Genomic DNA, 16,380 nt, shown 5'->3' on the forward strand with positions numbered 1-16,380 from the left:
GATCAGCATTGATTCATGGAGAGACCTTGGTCTGGTCAGCTAACATTACTGCCAAGCAGCTGAAATATAGAGTGATATTGTGCTTTTAGCTGACGTGTGTCTCCTCACTGTGTTGAGCGATGCTCCTTCATGTCTATGTAGAGCGAGCACAAGCGCCAGCAACAGGACGCTGACTTTAGTTGACTTAACGGACACAGGTGAAGCTGTTAACAACACATTATGATTCTTACAAACAGTCCATTTAAGAAAGCGATGTTTAAGTCCAGCCTCTTGTTGTCTTGACTTCCACGTAGTGAGGCAAACAGCTCATTAACTAGTATCTGATCAGTACTTGGTATCAGCCGATACCCAAAGCCCAGGTATCGCATCGGCATCGGGACTGAAAAAGTCCAATATGTGCGTCCCTAATTCCCCCAAGGTGTTCCTGAGATATCGCGTTCATGAGAATGGACCGGATGTATGTACGGATGGACGGACAGACAACCCGAAAAAAACACAGAGACATAAAGAGTTGGATCAGAACATTCCTGATTCAAAAACTCAGATTGATAAAGTAGTGATCTAAAGATCCGAGGTAACCTGGAACACGAACGGCCGGCGTTGGACCTCACCTTGATCCACTGGTCCGGGGCGACGCCGTTCAGCGTGATGGTGGTCTCGGGTCTGTCCAGCAGAACCTTGAGCTTGGTGCATTTGGGGTCCTCGCTGGTACAAATACTAATGGGGACCATCCAGCTGGGGCAGTCCTCACCTGTCCAACACACACGGAAGGCAGCCAATGAGAAGCTACGACGGCTACATATCAGGCAAAACATGATATCAGATAATATGAACCCTTATTGATCCCCAGAGAGGAAATACAAACTAATAATAAATAATAGGAGGTACATTAAACTATACAAGAGCATGTAAAAACAACGGTACTAAAGGCTGAAGGGACACAGTGCGTAATTAGAAGTCAGCAAGGTATAGAATAGTATTTATAATATAATATATACATAGAGTAACATAAGGTCAGAGGTCACCATGTGCACAGTTCAGATGTGGTATATTACCACCAGATGTTGAAACAGGAAGATACAAGAAGAGGTGGCGCTGAAGACCAAAGACTGTTGTGAACTAAACGAGGTTTTATTTTGTCCTTTGTATCATCATTTACGACAAATATTATAAAAAAGTTCATGTTCCTGGTTCAGATTTGATGAAGACTGGAACCTTAGTTGAATATCTTTCTAAAGCACGAGACAGGAGGAGAGAAGTAACCGATAGATAAACTCCTCAGACTCACTCTGATACCTTTTATTCACGCTTTCACGAAGTTCACGTGTGCGATTATGTCTGGAATAGTAACTAACCGTTTAACCGTTAACCGACATTAAGCATTTTAACCGATTAACGCTATCGTTTAAAACAGTTAAAAGAAATGTTAATGATTAACTCAAAAGCTGAGCGGCTCAGAGGAGCGGCTCGTCACTTTAAGGAGAAAAGCTGGTCCACCTTAACAGTCCACCTTAAGAGGCGGAGCCGGAGTTGCAGGATGCAGGAAGTCGGCTCCGGTCTCTCCGGCTCGCTTGAGCGGAGCGGAGGAGTTGTAGTTTCATAACATTTATTCACCGACAAATAAACTGTCCACACACTGCTACACCTACGATCACAGCTAGAACGCCACCAACAACCTCACACTCACCACCAACACACACACACGGTCTGTTGGACACTCGTTAAAGTTACGCAGACTACGTGTGCAGCATCGTAGCTGCTACGTTAACGCTCCCGGACGGTGAACTGGAGACAGTGAACGCAGCATCGTAGCTGCTAAGTTAACGCTCCCGGACGGTGAACTGGAGACAGTGAACGCAGCATCGTAGCTGCTACGTTAACGCTCCCGGACGCTGAACTGGAGACAGTGAACGCAGCATCGTAGCTGCTAAGTTAACGCTCCCGGACGGTGAACTGGAGACAGTGAACGCAGCATCGTAGCTGCTACGTTAACGCTCCCGGACGGTGAACTGGAGACAGTGAACGTAGCATCGTAGCTGCTACGTTAACGCTCCCGGACGCTGAACTGGAGACAGTGAACGCAGCATCGTAGCTGCTAAGTTAACGCTCCCGGACGGTGAACTGGAGACAGTGAACGCAGCATCGTAGCTGCTACGTTAACGCTCCCGGACGGTGAACTGGAGACAGTGAACGTAGCATCGTAGCTGCTACGTTAACGCTCCCGGACGCTGAACTGGAGACAGTGAACGCAGCATCGTAGCTGCTAAGTTAACGCTCCCGGACGGTGAACTGGAGACAGTGAACGCAGCATCGTAGCTGCTACGTTAACGCTCCCGGACGGTGAACTGGAGACAGTGAACGCAGCATCGTAGCTGCTACGTTAATGCTCCCGGACGCTGAACTGGAGACGGTGAACGCAGCATCGTAGCTGCTACGTTAACGCTCCCGGACGCTGAACTGGTGACTCCCGTCAACTGATATCTGTTGTGCTCCTGCAGCTGGTACGAGGCACAATTCTTGTCGGTCAACGGTTAATAATCGGTTAACGAGGGTCGGTTATCGGTTAAGAATATTTTTCAAAATGAGCATCACTAGTCTGGATGATGTTTAACTTGATGTTTGGGTGATACTGGTGTAATGTGCTGTTAGATGATGGCGGTCTACCATGCCGAAATGTTTTGTTTTGTTGCTGGTTAACGTGTCTGAATAATGCCATGAGGGAGCGGTTATCATTCATTCATTCATTCATTCATTCATCAGATTAAATGAGTTACTCTTTTTTTTTTTTTTTAATTAAAAATCAACTTCCTTTAATGACCATAACTCGTCAGTTCGGCCTCTATTACTGTGCAGTGAGCAGGAGAGCAAAACAGTTTTTGACCTCAGGGAAAATGTTATTTTTTTGGGGGCATTTTTACATTTTTATTGAGAGGACAGTGGATAGAGTCTTGGAAAGGGGGGAGAGAGAGTGGATGCGGAAAGGGCCACAAGCCGGATTCGAACCCGGGCCGCCGCGGTCAGGACCAAGCCTTGATACATGGACGCCCGCTCTACCAACTGAGCTAACCCAGGCGCCCGAAAATGTTGTTTTTGAAAGGCTAAACGCCAACAAATATAGATTTAAACAGAATATTTCATTAGATAAAAACATGTTGTGAATTTTGGAAATGATTACATCTCTCTTTAGGACTTCTCTGGAGTTAGTGGAAATGTTTGGATCACACAAGTCGGAAACAATCAAACGCAGCCACCGCTGGAATCTAATTCTACTAATAGTATAACAGCAATAATAATATTAGTGGAGTCTGATCTTTATCTGACACTAAAGAAATACCGGCTTTAAACACAATAAATAAAAAAGCTGCGCAGCATTCAAATCGTCAACATTATGAGTTAAGCTTCGAAGTATTAGGTACAGTCCAAATACACAATCGATATCGATACACATATTAACTCTTAAAGGTCCCATATTGTGCTCATTTTCAGGTTCATACTTGTATTTTGTGTTTCTACTAGATATTATTTTCCTCATACTGTCTGTCTGAATAAACCTGTATTTACCTTTCTGCCTGAAACGCTCCGTTTTAGTGAATGGAATCGCGTTCTAGGCAACAGTTTGGGTCCATGTTTACTTCCTGTCAGCTAATATTATTCACATACACTGCAACAGGAAATAAACTGGGACACATTTAGAATGTTTATGTTTAAAACCATGTAAAGGTCTATATATTGTATATTTGTGACATCACAAATGGACAGAAATCCTGACGGCTTGTTTCAAACGCACAGTTTCTGAATACGGCGTGTGTGTATTTCTCCGTATATTGAACGTTTTGATAGTTTAACAGTATTTATATAAAGCACTTAAACCTGCTTTATAATGTAAAAGACATGACAATCTCACTTTTTACAATATGGGACCTTTAAACACACGACTTGACGGCGAAATACTCACCATTATGTGGTCCACTGGCACAGAACTTCTTCTGACATAGCTTGAGGATGCGGTCGTCACCTTGCTATAAATAATCATCATGTAAATGTGAGAAACGACACACAGAACCACGTCGTCACTGCTGCTGTTTAGTAAGTATTAATAAGGTTGATGGGTAACAAACAGCAGCTCAGTCAGTGGACAGAATGTCTGATGTTTGATTTAAAGCGCTGGACGTCGTGGCAGATTAAACAGCTGGTGTCCAGTGAAGCTCACCTGCTCCTGCTCCACTACTATTATGGGGAAGCCCATCTGCTTGGTCCACGAGCTCATCACTGCAGCGATGGGTTTCCCACTGGCCTGTTCCAGACAGTCCCATAGGTCCTCTGTGGAAGACAGGCGGAGGGTTAGGAAACCAGGAAATCAATCGATTAACAGTTTCATCTTTGAGGAAAACGTGTTCTCACCTGTCGAAGCATTCTTATGTTGGAACTTCAAAAGATAGGCGTTCATTCCTTTCCTAAAGTCCTACAGAGACGGAGTGAGAGGTGAACCTCAATGAATGATACAGAAATATGGACACGATACTGACGAGTGTTGAGACAACCAACCTCGTCTCCTGTGTAGTGGTGCAACATGCGGATCACAGACGCTCCTTTGCTGTAGGAGATGGCGTCGAAGATTTCATCGACCTCTGACGGATGACCCACGTTCACCTGGAGCCGAGAACACGGAGACAGAAATCAGGTGTTAAAGAGTCTGATGGCAACTTTCAGTATATGAACCAACAGCTGTATAGAGTGAATGAATCCGTCCACAGCTCACCTCGATGGGATGGCTGCTGTCCAGCGCGTCCAGGTCCAGAGCGCGGGTGTAGTCGGCCGAGACAAACTGGGTCCAGATGTCGTACTCTGGGAAGCAGTGGTCCACGCACAGGTACTCGATCCAGGATGCAAAGCCTTCATTAAGCCACAGATGGGTCCACCATTCCTGCAGACACACACACACACACACACACACACAGAGGATGATCATCTCCTACATTACAAACACCATCACTCACTCTGAGTTCAATCACACTCATTACAGAACTGTCTGAAGGATAACAGGGAACATTAGGTTGTTATAAATAATAAACACTTTTACTGGAGGTTCGATATTCCACTAAAAGCAAGGAGTGTCTGACACAGAACAGACAGAGAACAGACAGAACAGACAGAGAACAGACACAGAACAGACAGAGAACAGACAGAGAACAGACAGAACAGACAGAGAACAGACACAGAACAGACAGAGAACAGACAGAGAACAGACAGAACAGACAGAGAACAGACAGAGAACAGACACAGAACAGACAGAGAACAGACAGAGAACAGACAGAGAACAGACAGAACAGACAGAGAACAGACAGAGAACAGACAGAGAACAGACACAGAACAGACACAGAACAGACAGAGAACAGACAGAGAACAGACAGAACAGACAGAGAACAGACAGAGAACAGACAGAGAACAGACAGAGAACAGACAGAGAACAGACAGAGAACAGACACAGAACAGACAGAGAACAGACAGAGAACAGACAGAGAACAGACAGAGAACAGACACAGAACAACAGGAGCTGCTGATGCACTCAATATTCTGGTTTTGCCCTTAAAAGACAATATTCCTACTCAGCTGTTTACATGGCTGATGAATAATGAATATTATATATCTACACATACATACATAATATATATACTATATAAATAAGAAGTATTTGTTAATGATAAAGATATTATTTCTAAACCTTAGAAATCTTAAGAAATTGTTTGTAAAACATCTCTAAACATTACAGATATTTGTGACCCTTAGTTAAAGGTTAATAACCGGTTTATAAACCGTCTATAAACACTATTTGGATTATAAAGTTGTAACTGACGATTATAAGAACGTGTTAAATGGTTAATAAATACTTTATAAAGCATCTATAAACAATATTTAGATAGATATTTAATAGTTTATCAATGGTTAATAATTGGTTTCTGGTCCATCTGTCTATGTTTAAAGATGTTTTACAAATGATTTCTTAAAAGTTTAGCAAATAATTTGGTAATCATTAACAAATACTTAATATAGTGAATTAAATGTTGTAATGTGTGCAGCAATAAACTGATAATAAATAGTTTACTAACGTAATCGTCTCCTATCAGCTATGATACAATATATCATTTATAAACTAATTATTACATTTATTTTATTAGTAAACATTATTAATTATCATTTCATTGTTTATTAACAGTAAAATAACTATTAACTAAGTCTAACTAACTATTCATTTACTGTTTATAAATGATGGTTATTATAAAAGATGTCTGGAATTGTTTTCAGTTACAAAGAGCTGATGGAGGATTGTGGCTGGTTACCATGGTGACCAAGTTTCCGAACCACTGGTGGGCGAGTTCGTGTCCGACCACCAGCGCCACCCACTGCCTGGAGGACGAACAGGAGTTCTTGGGGTCGATTAGCAGTGCCGTCTCCCTGGAAACAACAACAACAACAACAACAAGAGAGAGGAGCTGAACACAGAGACGGGCTGAAGGTCGACGCCGAAGGTCGACGCCGAACAGATCCAAATATAAAATTTACTATGATATAAAAACAGAAAACTCTCATCTTTGAGCTTTGGGATGTTAACTTAAACAATTAATAATTTATCAGAATTGTTGTCCGTTAGCTTTCTGTCGACTAATCGATGACTCAGCTGATCTTTAGCTCTACTACAGTTAGAAAGACTGCTGTCAAACAGGCACTCAAATAGTTGTATTACTCCATCAAAGATTAATATCTTAACTATCTTCATCTACAGATGACATTCTGGGTCTAATGACACATTTGACTTTATTGTCAATAAGCCGGTATTACATGATTATTCATTATTATTAATGTATCACTTCAGAACTCCTGAAAACTTTCAGTTCAACTCAACTTTTAATTCAAAGTGTTGATGATGTTTTAAAGAGCAGCTGAAGCTCACCTGTAGGTAACAAGGCCCCAGTTCTCCATGGCACCTGAGAGGGAGGAAGCAGAACCAGTTTCAACATGTTCAGTGGAAACGTCTCAAATGACTGAACGAAGAACTGATGACTACTCACCAGCAGCAAAATCAGCGATAGCTATGAGATCGATTTTAGGCAACGGATAAGGAACACTGAAGTAGTCTTTGTAGAAAGGTAAGGTCTTAGTCGCAACCTGCAGGAAACAAAAACAGAATGTAATCTAATCTAAAGACAGTGTCCTCTTCTAAAGGAGACACGAAGGATCACACAGGCTCAACTCTTCAGGAGGGAATCTACCATCACACGCTGGTAAATATGTCCGCCGTGTATTTCTCTACATCTCCAGTCGTGTTGGTAGAACTCTTAAAAAGGTGAAACCATCAAGTGAAACCACTGTCTGGAAATATTCTCTTGCTTCTCACCTCCAGCGCAAATTTCCCTTGTTCCGACTTCCCGACGGGCGTGTAGACGCGCACCGTTATACCGTCTGACGATTGGCTCTCCACGAAGTCGTATTCACCGATCACAAAAGCTACGAGGTACGTAGACATGATGGGCGTGGTGGCAAACTTCACTTCCACCAGGTTTTCATCCTCCGGATATGGCTTTCGATCGATGACATTCTGGAGAAAAGGGAGAAACAGATTACTGACAACTAAATATAAAAAAACAGGACTTTTTATAGCAGCAGGAAAAGCTTCTGATTGCTTTAGAATTATTCTCTTTCGGGCAAAGAATGAGATTAAATAATGCAAACAGACTAAAAGTCTAAAGCCCCGCCGGCAGCTGCTAAAGGCTGAAATATTTATTAAAACATCGTGAGTGGTATGTCTGCTAGAACAAACGATGTACAGATTATTTCACCATTTCAAGAGCTGGCGGGAATAAAACTGTCAAGTCTGTCTGGATGTGATGCTAGAGGTCATTAAGGTCATTAAGGTCACAGTGATTCATCCTCTGCAGAGCATGAATCTACTTAGACAACATCAACGACGTTGTTCCCAGCAGCTTCTCATGTTTCTTTTGTACAAATGAAAATGACCCAGTGGTGGTGCGAGAACAACGATCAGCAGGTCACCACAATCATTAGACATCTGGAATCATCAAATTCAAAAGGTACATTTCTCTCATGAAAGGGCCAAAACCAACAATGTGTCAGGCTGCATTCACACCAGATCCAGCGGGATGGTGAAAAAGGAAGTCCTCTCATTCATTTAGAACAGGGGGGGGTGTTTGGGCTGCCCGAGGCTATAAGGGAACCATAACATTAATGAGGCAATCGCCACGAGGAGGACGGAGCGGTCACAGCCGGTGTGTGCTGCGGAGCGGCTCAAGGTAGAAACCTGCGGCCTCGCAGTGAAAGCTCTACTGAAGAGACTAGACACACCGCCGCCCGACGGTAAAGATCAGAGTCAGAGCGATACACATATTGAGCGTCTTCTTTTCTTGTAAACTGTCCGGAGTAATCGGTAACACCGGTGTCGTCACAAGTTTATTAACCGGAGGGAAAATTTCTTCACCGTCACATCCCTAGTTTCAGAGAAACGCAGCCCGACGTCACGCTGCGGTGGCCAATCACATAACCGAGCTGTACAACCCAATCATGAGGGAACAAAATACGTTAATCGGCGTGCAGTCAATGGGCCGTTAGTGACACTCCACACCGCCGCACAACCGCTCATGTCCATTCATGTTTATTACTGATTAATAACTAGAAGAACTTGACCCCCCCCCCCCCCCCAGAGCGGGGGGGGGGGGGGGGGGGGGGGGGGGCGCTTAAAATATAAGCTTTACAACATATATTGTTGTAAAGCTTAAAACTATAATCTATCCATCGGTCACATTGTCATGACACTGAGGTCAAGAGAATTTGACCTTTGACCTCTAATGCTGCAACGGGGCAAATTCTGAATGGCACTGCAAAATGCCTTTATAACTAACTTCATATTGTTCTGATGTGCACGTGGATAGTTCCAGCATGAAGAGCACAAAAAGAGCTTTACAATAATATATTACATGACGAACAACAACAACAACAACAACATTCCTTATCAGAATAAACTTTGTGCAGTTTGTATCTGATAGAATGTTCAGAACTTTGCATTAAGTTCTGTCCCTAAAGACCCCCTGGTCCCCCTAAAGACCCCCTGGACCCCCTAAAGACCCCCTGGTCCCCCTAAAGACGACTAGAACGGCTCTATTGTGGGTCTCAGAGGGTTAATAGCTTTTGGACAGCTCTATGGCCCAGAGGAAGAAGATATATCAGGCTTTGATTCACACACAATACTGTTAGGAGATACATTGACTGTTAGTTTGGCTCAATGTTGACATTAATGTCCACTAGTTCTCTCAGTAGTAGTAGATCATCTGTACCAATGTGTGAATCCTCATGTTACCACACAGTGTCCACTAAGCAGCATCATTCTGTACACAGTCCAGCTCCATGCACTATTGTTTTACACTGGACTTTAAAAAGGTCACAGTAGACTTGCTGGGAAAATAAATTCAGCAGGTATGTGGACACAAAAGGTCAAGAGCTGGACCGGCATCAATCTGTGCAGGGCCAAAATCACTTCAGCCCCGTGCATGACGCTCTGTAATCGGTCTTTATCCAGGGTTATTGGTCTGTAATATTTGGTAATGTGTCTTCCATAATGAGATGTTGTTGTCGTCCTGACACTGACAACAGGATTGGACATCAAAACACACTCATTCATATTCGGTCAGTCATCAGAAAAGACCCAAATTTAGCTTCATCGTCACCACCGGGATGAGCGGCGTTAGCCTGGAAGGGTGGTGGTGGGAGTAATCTGAGCCAGATGAGGTTTTCTGATGCACTAGTATAGTATGAGGTTGTACTACAAGTACAGTATGATGTTGTACTACAAGTACAGTATGATGTTGTACTACTAGTATAGTATGATGTTGTACTACTAGTATAGTATGAGGTTGTACTACTAGTATAGTATGAGGTTGTACTACTAGTACAGTATGATGTTGTACTACTAGTATAGTATGAGGTTGTACTACTAGTATTGTATGAGAAGACAATGATAAAAACCTGCATAGTACATGTACAGTAGTTTCATTTCACGCGTGGTTAAACACGACATCAGCCAGAGGTAAAATATGCAGCGACTGTCTGCCCTCTGTTATGTTGTTATGCTGTTATGTAAGCTACCAAGAGAAAAGAGAGGGAAGAGAGGGAAGAGGGAAGAGAAAGAGAAAGAAGAGAGGGAAGAGAAAGAAAAGAGGGAAGAGAAAGAGGGGAAACACACAAACACACATAACAGAAAGTTGGCAGCAGAAAGTGAGTCGGGCCGTCGGGGCTCTGGAGTTCCTCAGAGAGGGAGGGGGATGGGGGGGGGGACACATGACACGTACCATATTTGACAAGGCGACTCGGTCCTTGGGAACTATCAGAGCGATGTCAAAGGTGGCTTTGATAGCTGGCTCATCCCAACAGGGGAAAGCTCTGCGAGCGTCCGTGGCCTGGAGGAGAGAGAGAGAGGACACAAACTGATGAGACCCAGAGCGTTCAGATACAGACGGGTCCAGACCAGGTTCAGAACTTCAGATCCACCTGAGGAGGACAGCAGTTCAATTCTGAAATCTGTTTCTTTTTTAATGCTAGAATCGATAAATCTGCTTCATTTGAGAAACCCAAAGTGTTTCCATCCTTTACTGGATGTGTAGTGTTTACCACGCTGGATTTAACATGTGGGGGTGCAGGTCGTATCCACGCTGACCCTCCAACGGTTTAGACTTTCTGAGGTTTGTTTTGGATGACGGATACGGAACGGATATGACGTCAGACTACCACAATAAAAGCTGTAACTTCCTTCTACCTCCACATAGACTCAGATGAAGCAAATATATCGATTCTGGCGTTAAAACATTTATTTAGAAATTATAAAAACACGACATTCACATTTACTCACTGTCACCACAAATAATATATTATTTTATATTTTAAATACATTATATTTCATCCCTATATTTTAACTTCTGCACTATTTTATGTCTTAGATTCTCATTTTGTTCTTGCGTGTTTTTTTCTTTTTATACATATTTAATGAGCACTGATGGAGGGAGTCTGAGATCCAACTCTGCTTCTCTGTAGTTGTTGTGAATATGATAAAAAATAAAGTGGATATATAGAGCCAGAAAGGGGAAGTAACCACCTCATTTATAGACTGACTGTTGTGTTTTATACATACTATAAGACCTATTTTTTTGATGGTTATGGGTTCAACAGCTTTCACATTACATGTCAACCTAAAGACTTCTGCTATTTTCACTTACATTTGTCCTTTCAGGGTCATTCTGCTGTGTGAGCAGCACTTTTGATTTGACAAGTATTTCATTCTGCCAAAAACATTTCTCAGATTAATGAAACATACGTTTGGCGGACAGCCCAACCCCTCAGTCTGAATGTGTTCTGAAAACTAAACCATTCAGCAACTACCTTGCTCCAACAATAATATACAGTAGCTCATCGGTATGAGGCGTAACCAGTCTGTTAAACAGTTCAATACATGATGTTTGTGTGTGTGAAGCCGCGACCTGAGAGCTGCTGAGAGCTCCATCTGGATTCTCTCAAATGAGTAAGTAACTACAATTGTTTTGGTTTTAGTTTCACTTTTAAACTCACCCATTCTCTCACCAAGACGTACATATTAGTGAACATGCACGTGACCCTCTGTCATAACTTCATCCTCCCGTTGGCGCACACTGGGGTTAAGGCAGCACGATTATGTCCAAAATGATAATCACGATTTTTTTGTTCGATGATTAGATCATTTATTACGATTATTCATAGATTTGAAAATAGTTTTAATGTAATTTCACATTTTAATAAACAGAGCGCTGCTTTCACTTCCATGTCGTGCAACCGTCAAAAACTCTCAATGTTCTCCTTTTACTTGGTTATTGTATTATCTATAGTGGTTATTTGCATAAAAACTCTCAATTAGGAAATATAAGATTGTTTTGTTATTTAAATATTTGCTTTGATTAAAACAAATCTTGGCCTGTATTATAATCTGTTTAGAGCTAGTGTTAGGAAGTGAAACATTTTATATCGCTGTGAAAACATCTCCTTCAAACAACTGGATTTATTCAGGTTTCGGATATACGAGACGGCTGATCACCGGCCGGCTTCGATCGGCTGCTGATCGACGGTTCATCCCCAGCTGTTAGTTTAGGAAGCGCTTCATTTATGCAGTTTTCTATGAGCGGAACATTTTAAACGACAATATCGCAGTCGATCATGTTAAATTAATTGCGGGAAGCCAAAATCGCGAGATAATCGCGTGATCGCGATTAATTTTCGGTAGTAGTGCAGCCTAGGCCTGACCCATAAATCGGATTTTCATCGTCATCGCGATATGAACATGCGCGATAAACACATCGCAAAAGGTTGTCTGAAACGCGCTGAATAAAGATAAATCATTTTATTTATGGATGGTTACTGAAACCAGTTATTAAACGGGGTTAAAGACTGTAGTATTTATCATCACGCTGCAGCCTCTTCCTGCTCTGTGTCGGAGCTCTACACACATCAACACACACAGAGAAGTCAGTGAACAGCTGATCAGAACGGCCGCGGTGGAGACGAGTTAATGTCAGCTACGCTCGTTATTGTCAGTAAGTGCAATAAAACTATGAAAGTGTAAAACCAGGATACGTTATTACACCTGTTCAACAAGCATACACATGATGAAACTGTTAAACATGGAGGAAAGCAACGTTTCGATGATCGGTCTGCTGTCTCTCATCCGTCGCCGCTATGTTTACACAAGCACAGCGCGTTAGCTCGGCAGCTAACAGCTAACTGTAAGAACGTGTTAGTTTAGTTGAGTTGTGAATGACTTTAGTTCCCTTTAGTTAGCAGTGTTCTGTGTCTGTGTCCGGGGAGTTTATTATGAAGGGAGGAACGGAAGCAGTGAAGCGGTAACACGCTGTTATTAACGAGGCTGCCGACTATGAATCCTGCGTGTTATTCATTTATTATCTTCATAAAGTATAGGAGCAGCGTAACCCTCGGCTACACAAGACTGAAGCTAAAGCTGGCAGTAGGCTGTGTAGTCTGTAGTATTTAAAATATATAAATATGTATAGCTAATATGCACACTTCAATATTAAGTCATATCGTCATAGCAACATTGAACAATGTGCACGTACACAGCCGGTGGATACCCGGCAGGTTCTGATGGAAGCCCCCCCCCCCCAGGTCAGAGTCCTGACCTGGTTTAAACATATGTCAACACACAGCAGCATCTTCAAAGCATAAATAGAAAGCAATCTGAGATATTGCCTCATCTTTATGACACATCACATGACTGTCACGCCCTCCTGTGTTGCAACACAGGCGAGTAGAGGGTGAAGCAACACCCTCAAAAAGAAAACATCCCATTTCCCCCCCCGGCCATCCGCTCACCTCAAACTGTGTGACGGCAGCGTAGCGGACTTCTCCAGCAGCGGATGAATATTTACTTCTATAGAATCCTTTCATTTTGTCGTTCAGCTCCCCGACAAAGTCTATCTTCAACGTGCCGGAGCCTGGGGGGGGGGATTAACAGCATTAATGACAGAATAATGTTTCAGAAGCTTTGAGAACCAACAGCAGAGACCAGCGGAGTCCTTTCTTACCTTTCTGTAAAGCGCTAGGAAATGACAGGGTGACTTTCTCATCTTCATTCTGATAGTTGAATCCTGTGGCATTAATTTCTAAGAAGAGAGGAAGAAAAAAGACCATGAGTATGCAATATTCCCTCTTCATATTACAGGAACTGAAAATCATGTGTAATCCAAAAACTAAGATACATTTTCATTTGTGACAACGTCATTAATAAAGACTAAAAGAGAGGAAAGACGCTGAGCCTCACCTTCTCCTCCCTGCGGTACAAAGGAAGCTGTGATGATGTCGATGTCAGCACAGTTCATCACAATCTGATTCGTGGCTTGTGTAACCTGTAAATATTGACATAAAACAGAATATCTCACATCTCTGAGGTGCCATCATTTTTAAATCCCAATCTGTTTGGGAAAGATGAAGTTTAAACAAAACGTAAAGATCCAATGAAACTATCATTGAAGAAGACAGAATTTTGTTTTGACTGGTCGAAGGCAGTTCTGACGGTATATCCAGACTGAACACCAGATAGCTGAGACAGGAATAAACCCACATACTGTGAGCTAAACCCATAGACATACTGTATACATAGACATATATACATAGACATATATACATAGACATATATACATAGGCGCCACATTGACTCCTGGATCGTACGTCAACGTGGGCGCCATATTGGACCTGGCCAGACTGGTCTGTAACCCTCTACTAGTGGAGGAGTACCGTTAACTTAACATTCCTCCTCGTAGATCATAAACCCTTTAATATAATAACGACTGGTTAAAACCGGTTGAGAAATATAGACGTTATAGTGCTTTTTATCCAGAGAAACTGCAGCTCCCCCGTTCACTAGTAGAGGGTTACAGGCCAGTCTGGTCAGGTCCAATATGGCACCCAAGTTGACGAATCGCCGCAACGGGCTGAAGTGTCCAAATGGCGTGTACGTGGTTAAAACTACAGAGGCTGAAGAGCAAAACTGATCCCAGATAAAGAACCAGTTGGGGTGTGATGACAAAAGAAAGGAAGTGATGAAAACAAAGAAAGGAGGAAAGACTATGAAGCTTCTGACTGCTGATGTGAAAGCAGCGGCTGTGACTGCCCAACTTATTGAGGGAAACACAGTGGCACACTTGGACGCCACGCAGTTTTCAGAAAGGGCAGTAATAGTGACATTCACGGTTTGTGGCGCTGCCGGTTGGACGCTGCTGCTGCTGTTTGAGATACTTGGAGGCCGACAAAGCGGCCAAGAGGCAGTAATTATGAAACCCGCCAGGCACATGGCAAAATGCCACGCTGCTTGAGTTTCTTCCGGTCTATTGTGTTTTAGCCAGGCTTTGTACAAACCGCAGGTAAACAGGGTGTTACTAAACCAAACTGTGGTCGACAATCTTCTGTTCATAGCAAACACAGGATTAAAACAAACTTTCAGGAGGACTCAACTTTAAGACTTCCTGAAATGAGGATTTGCATTAAAATGATTAACACATAGTTAATTGTGATTAATCTTGAATTTATCACACTTTCATAATGTTTAAAAGTAGGTGTATATCTAATCGCCATTAATCTTACATTTTGTATCTGTTCTAAATGAACCTTAAAGGGAGATTTGTCAAGTATTCAATCCTCTTATCAACATGGGAGTGGACAAATATGCTGCTTTATGTAAATGCATGTATATATTTATTATTGTAAATCAATGAACAACACAAATCAATGACAGATATTGATCCAGAAACCCTCACAGGTACTGCATTTAACATAAAACAATATGCTCCAACAATATGCTCCAACATGGCAAACTGCAGCCCAACAGGCAACAACAGCTGTCAGTGTGTCAGTGTGCTGACTTGACTATGACTTGCCCCAAACTGCATGTGATTATCATAAAGTGGGCATGTCTGTAAAGGGGAGACTTGTGGGTACCCATAGAACCCATTTACATTCACTGATCTGGAGGTCAGAGGTCAAGGGATCCCTTTTAAAATGGACATGACAGTTTTTCCTCGCCAAAATGTAGCGTAAGTTTGGAGCGTTATTTAACCTCCTTCATGAACAGCTAGTATGACATGGTTGGTACCGATAGATCCATCAGGTTTTATAGTTTACTATGATATCAGTATCTTCACTCTAGCTTTAAAACTGAGCCCGCTACAAGTTGCGCTAATGCATTTAAGAAATGAGTGACGTTAAAACAATATTGCGTTAACTTTGACAGCCCTACTTTGAATATGTCCTGCTTGAAGAGTCTTGGCACTGATAAGAAAAACAATTCTTTATCTATGCCTTTGTTTGCTGTGACATTTCACAAATTTAGCTAACCTTCTCAAAAACATCCACTGACATCTTTCAACGGTTTAGTGCTGAAACAATGAATCGATCGACAGAAAAATACTTGTCAACAGTTTTGATAAGTACTCGTTTTAAGTTATTCTCCAATGTCAGCTTTTCAGATGTAAGGATTTACTGCTCTTCTTTGTTTGACTATTGGTCAGGCAAAACCTTATTTTATTCATTTTCCAGCTGTTTGCTTTGTATTTAAAATGTTACTCATGTTCATTGGGGCTAGTGTTATCTAATCACATTGAATAAACCACTATTAATATTATCTGTTTTTGATAGTGAAGCAGTTTATATCCCATTAGTGAAGGGTGTCATATACACAAAGAACAACTAATGTTAGCAGATGTACACATTTAGAGCATAAATATGTAGTGTAGTGGTCTGTCTTGATTGCTCTGATAAAGTGTGTTGAGTGTGTGTTTACAACCA

At 42.1% G+C, this 16,380-nt stretch overlaps 2 protein-coding genes across 3 annotated transcripts in view; one reads left to right on the plus strand and one right to left on the minus strand.

Annotated features, from left to right (window-relative positions):
* Nucleotides 1–16,380, plus strand: part of ccsapa (centriole, cilia and spindle-associated protein a) — a 157,368-nt gene that overhangs the window by 95,935 nt on the left and 45,053 nt on the right. The window lies entirely within an intron of this gene.
* The window catches only part of npepps (aminopeptidase puromycin sensitive), a 31,233-nt gene that overhangs the window by 10,973 nt on the left and 3,880 nt on the right, over nucleotides 1–16,380 (minus strand). Inside the window, exons 2-15 of the mRNA XM_074631211.1 lie at nucleotides 13,862–13,946; nucleotides 13,626–13,703; nucleotides 13,414–13,535; nucleotides 10,356–10,463; nucleotides 7,394–7,594; nucleotides 7,068–7,164; nucleotides 6,950–6,983; nucleotides 6,339–6,453; nucleotides 4,760–4,924; nucleotides 4,546–4,650; nucleotides 4,402–4,462; nucleotides 4,211–4,320; nucleotides 3,956–4,019; nucleotides 612–751 (exon numbers count right to left, since the gene is read on the minus strand). Of these exons, the coding sequence (XP_074487312.1) occupies nucleotides 612–751; nucleotides 3,956–4,019; nucleotides 4,211–4,320; nucleotides 4,402–4,462; nucleotides 4,546–4,650; nucleotides 4,760–4,924; nucleotides 6,339–6,453; nucleotides 6,950–6,983; nucleotides 7,068–7,164; nucleotides 7,394–7,594; nucleotides 10,356–10,463; nucleotides 13,414–13,535; nucleotides 13,626–13,703; nucleotides 13,862–13,946 (1,485 nt within the window). The remainder of the gene's footprint in view (nucleotides 1–611; nucleotides 752–3,955; nucleotides 4,020–4,210; nucleotides 4,321–4,401; nucleotides 4,463–4,545; nucleotides 4,651–4,759; nucleotides 4,925–6,338; nucleotides 6,454–6,949; nucleotides 6,984–7,067; nucleotides 7,165–7,393; nucleotides 7,595–10,355; nucleotides 10,464–13,413; nucleotides 13,536–13,625; nucleotides 13,704–13,861; nucleotides 13,947–16,380) is intronic.

Source organism: Sebastes fasciatus, chromosome 3, assembly GCF_043250625.1.
Source record: "Sebastes fasciatus isolate fSebFas1 chromosome 3, fSebFas1.pri, whole genome shotgun sequence".
Classification (NCBI taxonomy): Eukaryota; Metazoa; Chordata; class Actinopteri; order Perciformes; family Sebastidae; genus Sebastes; species Sebastes fasciatus.